The sequence below is a fragment of the Cebus imitator genome, unplaced genomic scaffold (assembly GCF_001604975.1).
Source record: "Cebus imitator isolate Cc_AM_T3 unplaced genomic scaffold, Cebus_imitator-1.0 Scaffold446, whole genome shotgun sequence".
NCBI classification, from domain to species: domain Eukaryota; kingdom Metazoa; phylum Chordata; class Mammalia; order Primates; family Cebidae; genus Cebus; species Cebus imitator.
In genome coordinates this window covers 367,272-374,805 of record NW_016107761.1, presented here as the reverse complement: position 1 = coordinate 374,805, position 7,534 = coordinate 367,272, and the positions used below count along the sequence as shown (strand labels likewise).

The window sequence follows — 7,534 nt, the reverse complement described above, 5'->3', positions numbered from 1 at the left end:
TAAAAAATTATTTTATATTTTAGATTTAAATCTTTGATGCATATGACACCTTGGTGCATATCTTAAGGTGAATGCTGAAGATTATTCTAAATGGCTATATTTTCCTTCCCACTTGATTTGTGCTAATGTCTTCACCACATCCTGCCTCATTCCTCCTTTTCCTACACCTCTGACTGAGAACCTTGCATTCTCATTTGTGGACTTTTGCCACAATCCCTTACTAACCCCATCATCTTTACTCTGTCTTCCAGTGTTATTGCCAGTTCACCTTCCTAGTGTATTGCTCTGTTAGTATTATGCTTCTTTCCCCCAAACCGAGATAAAGAAAGCCAAAGTGTGCAGTTCAAGGTCCCCTGTTTATCTTCCCAAAGTCACTGTCCATTAGTGTTACCCTCTCAGTTACCTGAGAAAAGCATCAGTCATTCTGATAGCAAGTTTATATGCTCATTACCTCTACAAAGCATCTTTCATGTCACATCCCAGGTAAGAGGCTTCTTATGGGAAAGAGGGTCTAGAAAAGCCTGTGGCCCAGACTGTCTGTCATCTGATTTTCTGCATTCATAGACATTAATTACCCAGAGTCAAATTAGTGAATAGGCCTTTCACTTGACTTGCAGATGATTCAAGTAGAGGCAAATCAACCACTGTCTCTAAGTCACTTCAGACAACCTAGCCTCATCCAGCAAACCTTCCCGATTAATGCCACCTGTGTCTGATTATTATTTCAGTTCCCCATCTGTCATTCTTCCTGCATTAAGTTGACACTAGATTATTATTATTATCATTATTTTGAGATGGAGTCTTGCTCTGTCACCAGGCTGTAGCGCAGTGGCATTATCTTGGCTCACTGCAATCTCTGTCTCCTGGGCTGAAGTGATTCTCCTGCCTCAGTCTCCTGAGTAGCTGGTACTACAGGCGTGCTCCACCACGCCCAACTGATTTTTGTATTTTTAGTACAGACAGGGTTTTACCATGTTGGCTAGATGGTCTCAATCTCATGACCTCATAATCTGCCCGCCTCGGCCTCCCAAAGTGCTGGGATTACAGGCGTGAGCCACCGTGCCTGGCGCTAGATTGACAGTTATTTCCTCTTGTACCCTTTTTAGTGATCCACATGTATCCTTGTATGCTCCATCTTAAGGGATCAGAGAGCAGGAAGGAACCTTACAGATCATAGAGTCTTGCCCTTATTTTATAGTTGAGGCCACTGAGGCTGGAGAGATGAAGGAAGGGCCCAAGGCCATGGACCTCAGCAGCTCTCGAGCCTCCTGGAGGCTCCTTTCCTCCTCTCCCTTTTCTGCTAGCCTTCCTCCGGGCTCCGGCTGGAACCTCTTTTCTTGTTTCTGCATAAAATTTCCTGGGTGATATTGCCCACCTTCATGGTCTCAGCAGCCAACTGTAATTTCTAATCTATCCTCTTCTGTTTAGTCTCTCTGGATGGGTGTGTCTGCCTTCTGAAGCAGCATCTTCACTGGTTTGTCTTAGCATTTCAACTGGACATATTCAAAACAGAACCCTCTACCACCCCCTTCTGCCCACTTGCTCCTGCTCCTGTATTCTCATCAATGGCACCAACATCCACCAAATAATCTAGATGAGAAGTGATCCTTAACTCCTCTTTCTTCCTCACCTTCATTCCAATCAAGGTTCTGCTGTGTCCACTTCCAGCACATCTCTGGACTCTTTCCAAATGGCTTGATCCCCTGTGCTGACACCCTGGTCCAGGTTCCACTCCCCCTCTCTCGGACTATACCTACAGTTTCCTGAACAGGTCTTCACATCTTTGGTCCATGTGCCACCCTGCAGGCTGAGTAACCATGCAATGGTGGTGGCCATCACACCCCTCACTGAATTCAGACTCCCCATCTGTTTCCAAGGTCCTTCCCAACATGCTCCAGCCCCTGTGAAGCACTTTTGCTTGGAGCGTTCTGCATTGTTCTCTTCACCTGGTTAACCCTTACTTATCTTACAGTTCTCTGTCTAGCTGTCTTTCTCTCCGAAACACTTTCCCTGACTCCCCTCAGCCCTCAAAAAGTCTAGCATGGGTAACCCGTCTTATGAGCCACTCCACCCATCTCTGGTTTAATCCTCACGTCTGGCTTTCTCACCTATAGGTCTAGGAGCATCATGAGGTCACCAGCTGTGCCTTCTTTATTACTGCCAGCTCCACAGCTTGCACGGGCTCCAACACACGGGAAGAAACTCAAGAAGTATTTAGGGAGCCAATAAACGTAGGTCTAGGGCTCTACACCACAGTGTCTTGGCCATTCAAGGGAGGAGTGGAGGATGGGACAACCGCCGGGTGGCTGTCCTTGTGACATTTCTGAGTTCTCTTTCCTGAAGGCCGTCATTGAGTCTCCTTGGTGGCTTTCCCCATGCAGACACTTCACTATGGGGAAAACTGCGGAGCGGAGCTGCCCCCTCTGCCTGGCCCCGGCTTGCCATCAGAGCTCGCGCAGATCCCCCTCTGGGGCTTGGCCTGGCCGCCGGTGCCCCAGCACCCTGCTCAGGGCGGCGGTGATCTCGCGGTTGCGCAGGCTGTAGATGAGCGGGTACAGCAGCGGCGTGACGTTGGTGTAGACCAGCGCCAGTATGCGGTCCAGCCGCGGGGAGTAGCTGGCCCTGGGCCTCACGTACATGAAGGTGGCGCAGCCGTAGTGCAGGAAGGTGACTGCTAGGTGCGAGGCACAGGTGGAGGCGGCCTTGCCCCGGCCCCCGGGGCAGCGCAGGCGGCGCAGGGCTGCGGCGATGGCGCCGTAGGAGGCCAGGATGAGCACCGAGGGCAGCAGCAGCAGCACCAGGCAGGCACCCAGCAGGGGCAACTCGTCGGCATAGCTGCGGGTGCAGGCCAGGTGCAGCAGCGCCGTGATGTCGCAGAAGAAGTGCACCAGCAGGCGGGACCCGCAGAAAGGCAGGTGGAATATTGCCACCGTGAGCCCCACGGACACCGCCAGTCCCCCGAGGCAGCAGGCCAGGGCCAGCCGCGCGCACAGCCCTGGGGTCACGACGGCGGCGTAGCGCAGCGGGTGGCAGATTGCCACATAGCGGTCATAGGCCATGGCAGCCAGCAGGAAGCACTCGGCCCCTCCCAGAGCCACAAACATCTGCATCTGAAAGGCGCAGCCCAGGAAGGAGATGGGGCTGCCCCTACCGTGGCCCGGTGTGCTCAGGTCCGCCAAGGAGCGAGGCACCACTACCACGGTGTAGCAGAGCTCGATGGCTGACAGTTGGCACAGGAAGAGCAGCATGGGCTGCCGGCTGGGCATTGAGGCCACGGCCACCAGGATGAGCAGGTTCCCACTTAGGGTGGCCAGGTGCACCCCCAGCAGCAAAAGGAAGAGCAGGGGCTTCAGGTGCGGGAACTCGGAGAAGCCTTGAAGGAGAAAGCCGCAGGGCATGGTGGCATTGCTGGGGCTGTCCATGCAGGGGTCCGCCCAGAGGCACCTGTGGGAGAGAGGCACAGGAGGGAAGAGCTTGTCGGGTATGCAGGCTCTGGCCCTGCAAGTGGAGGAAGAGTGGAGGAAGAGTCAGGTAGAAGGTAGAGGGTGGACCAGGAATGCTGACTGCAGAGGGATCACAACCGTTCATGGGTCCATTCCCAGCCGGCCACCCCACCCCTCCTCACAAGGAAGTCTTACTGACTTGTGCAGAAAAAGAGTGCAGTTTTTGCTGCCTCCTGGATGAGAATTCCTACAGCTGCTGTCTCAATGTGCTGTTTCCGTAGAAGCCTGGATTTTAGCTCCTTTCCTTGCAGTCATCACTCCTCACTTCCATTTACAAAGAATTCATGTGCCTCTATAGTCCAGTTATTATTTTGTGGGTCCTACAGGGCCGTGAGTATTGTGTTTGCTGCAGCCTGAGACTCCATGGTGGGAAATGTCTTTAGTTCCCTTCTGCTTCCTCCTGCCTGCCCTATTCTGCCATTTCTAAGTTGCCTTCTGTGGTATATCATAGAATCACAAAAACATAATGCAGATGAGGGCCTTAGGGAGCATCTCATGTAACTTCATAATTTTCAGGAGGAAAATAAAGTTTGGGTGGGGGGAAAGGGGATTGTTGAAGGACTTATTGCTCACAGGAAGTTAGGAACAGACTCTGCATTCTGAGGCTGAATCCAGAACTTTCAATGACCCAGGTCCTGTAAGAAGGTCACTCAGGGCAAGTCAATCCATATCTGTTTAGTTTTAAGTGGAGACCCAGATCTGTGTCAGGCTCTGGGACAGGCACTAAGGCAGCAGAGCATGCGTTGTGGGCGGTCTTCCCTGGGTGCATCAGGAATGACATGTCTCTAACATTCTTATTAATGATTTGTCAACAAGGGAAAAGGTGACGTGTATTTGTTCTAACTTGACTTTCAGTTAGCAGTACATTCCAAATTTGCCATCAGAACACAGTTTCATTCTAAGCATTATACGGTGACTCATTTGCAAGTAACATTTAGAAAACACTGACAGTCTGCAGGTCAGCTGCATTTACCATAATCCTCTAGGATGGAAGAAACAGGAGGTGGAAAGAGATTTGAGGCCATGCAAGCTGGGGGAGGAGGTTTGATTTTTCCAATAGATATCAATGAGATCTCTTTTTATTAATTTTTAACTTTAAGTGTAAGCTCAAGTATTTGCTCTTAAAATCACGGTTAATAATGAATGGAAGTGGAATTTGTTCATAGCTGTTGTGCCCTAGAGTAAAAGAGCAATAAAGCTGCGTCAAAGGGTAACAGGAAAATCAGATGAAAGAGCTGGAAGGAATGCAAAGAGTTGGGCTTTTGCTAGCTAATATATATATATATATATATATATATATATTTTTTTTTTTTTTTTTTTTTTTTTTCTTTTTTTCTTTAGACAAGGTCTCAGACTATTGCCCAGGCTGGAGTGCAATGGAACCATAATGGCTCACTGCAGCCTCGACCCCCCAGGCTAAAGAAATCTTCCCACCTCAGCCTCCTGAGTAGCTGGGCCTACAGGTGCATGCCACCATGCCCAGCTAACATGATGGGGTTTTGCTCTGTTGCCCAGACTGGTCTCAAGTTACTGAGCTCAAGCAATCCATCTGCCTTGGCCTCCTAAAGTGCTGGGATTACAGGTGTGAGCCACTGTGCCTGGCAAAATACATTTTTTGGAGAGTAGAATTCTAAGGGTTTTTGTTACTGTCACCCTGTGCTCTTCCTCATCCTCTCTGAGGGGAGCACTTCAAATGGATGTTTTCAGTCTTTTAATGAAAGAGTAGGGTTGGGTTTTGGGTAGGTCTGAGGGAGGTGGATTCATTTCCCATCTGTTTTAGGTCATTTACTTTTCAGTTTTGGCCACCCTTCAAGTTACTGAGTAAATGTAACAAACCTGTGTTGACTGCCTCCTCTTCGACAATTGCTGTAATGTTTGCTGTGAACACGTGAGAGAGGCCTGGCTGTCTTGGAGGATTCCTGAAGCGCCAGGACAGCTCTCTTCTCTCCACCTCTGCTCTGTCGTCTACTGTTTCCTCTTCATCTCCTTAGAGAAGCATGGTAGGGCAGGGGAATGCAGAAGAAAAAAATGGAAACATTCCAGTTCTTCCTCCAAGTTCTTACCTCACAGAAATGTAGATGACAAGGCCCGTTGATGGCACTTATATTTAGCAGCTCAAGGTACGCCATGTTTTAAAAACAATGTGGAAGTTAAAACAAGTTGATCTCATAAGAAGTAAAAAGCAGAACAGAGGGCAGTAGAGGCTAGGAATGGTAGGGGAAAGGGGCTGGAGACAGATCCTTTGTTAAAGGATACAAAATTACAGCTAGATAGAATTTCTTATGTTCTATAGCATTGGAGGGTGACTGTGATTAACAATTTAGTGTAGTTTCAAATAGCCAGAAGGAGGATATTGAATGTTGGCAACACAAAGAAATGATACATGCTTGAGATGATGGATACACAATATCACTATACACCATGTGTATCAAAACATCACTAAGTTCCCCATAAATATGTGCAATTATTATTTGTCAGTTAAGCAATAAAATTTTAAAAATCAAGGTGCTGTAAAGCAAGTCAAAGGGGCTAACTAAATGGGAAAGAGACTAAGGGGTGTTTCTGCTCTTAGAGTTTTTAGGAGGAATTGTCACAAATTCTAGGAATGCATGTTCAAGTGTCTTTTCTCTGGGAGAGGGTGGGAAAACAGATACTTTCCAAAGCTTCAGTGATTCAAATCCAACTCCACCCTTGCAGGATAAGCTAAAGTGGGAGAAGAAAACACCACAAGGCCTGCCTAAGCCACCTTCCTCCCCCAGGGAGAGGGCAGATGTTCTCACTCTTCCGAGTGATGAATAACATCAGCTATAACAGCTAACATTTAAGAGAGTGCCAGGCAATGCCCACAAGGACTTTGCAAATTTAATTTACTTATTCTTAGTGAACAGTGCAGTTAGGTAAGTGGACTCTCTCCATACCCATGTTATAGAGGACATTGAGGCCTGAGGAAATTAAACATCATGTAGCTAATTAATGGTATAGCCAGATTTATACCCAAGTAATCTAGCCCCCAGTAGCCCATGGTCTTATCCACTATATAGTCATCTTATTTATACCTCTTCTCAAACATCCTTCCCTCATGAGACACATATTACCCTTCTTTTCATATCTTCTACCTTCTACAGATTGGAAATTACCCACAGTCTCTAAGCATTTCTGTCCTCAGATTCCTCTTTGTTGACATTTTTCTTGAGGACATGTGGATGTGAGCAGCAATGCAGATAATCTAAGATAGCAAATCTAAAAATAATTTCTCCTTAGCTTTGACATTCATTGCTGCTATTGTTATTGTTCCGGCAGATTCACTTTTTTAATTGGATAAGACTCCATGGAGCACCCACAGAGTCATGGCTGGCTGGTGGCCCAGGACATCTGGATGTGGCTGAGAGCCTCGCTGGGCTGGAGATGCAGATCTGGGATTTGATTTTTTTGCTGTGAAGAATAATTAAAATTATCTGCAATCATGATGTTTTTAAATTGGCCATTTCAACAGTCAGTGGAAGCACCTCTGAAGGGTGGATGTGGAATGGGAGATGTGAGAGCTAGACCAGTCAGCCCCTTTCAGGTTTTGAGGATTCCATAGAATGCTGAACTGGAATGGAGCTTAAAGGTCAAATATTCTAGGCCTACATGTGAGGTCCAGAGATGTCACTAATTAGACTTGGATCTCACCATGGTCTTTAAGCAGCAGAAATGGACTAGAGCCTGGTTCTCACACTTCTGGCTGAACAGTCTTATTTCTGCAAGAATTGTCTTCCAGAGTTGACCTGAGCTTACTGACCTAGTATTACAGTTTACAAAAGCACCAAAGGAGAGGTCACAGCAGAGTTTTATCCTTCTCCTATAATATTTTAGGATGAAATTGTATCATTTCCCTGATTTTATAAGAAGTTAAACTTAGAAGATTATGAATATGCCTGGATTTCTTAACCTCATTTAATAACGCAGCATGGGCTTCTGGCCTATGAATTAATATAAATTATCTGGAACCCACTTTTATCCAGTGCTTCCTTTTAGGAATAACACACTAT

At 47.2% G+C, this 7,534-nt stretch overlaps 1 protein-coding gene across 1 annotated transcript; it reads right to left on the bottom strand.

Moving 5' to 3' along the window:
• Positions 1-1,008: 1,008 nt before the first annotated feature.
• Positions 1,009-3,527, bottom strand: LOC108291098 (olfactory receptor 10AC1). Its single transcript, XM_017511278.2, has one exon. The coding sequence runs from the start codon at positions 3,420-3,422 to the stop codon at positions 2,445-2,447; it is 978 nt and encodes a 325-aa protein (XP_017366767.1). The 5' UTR covers positions 3,423-3,527; the 3' UTR covers positions 1,009-2,444.
• Between the last annotated feature and the right edge of the window lie 4,007 nt (positions 3,528-7,534).

Coding starts and splice junctions, on each gene's coding strand:
- LOC108291098 (XM_017511278.2), bottom strand. CDS start 3,422: ATGGACAGCCCCAGCAATGCCACCATGCCCTGCGGCTTTCTCCTTCAA.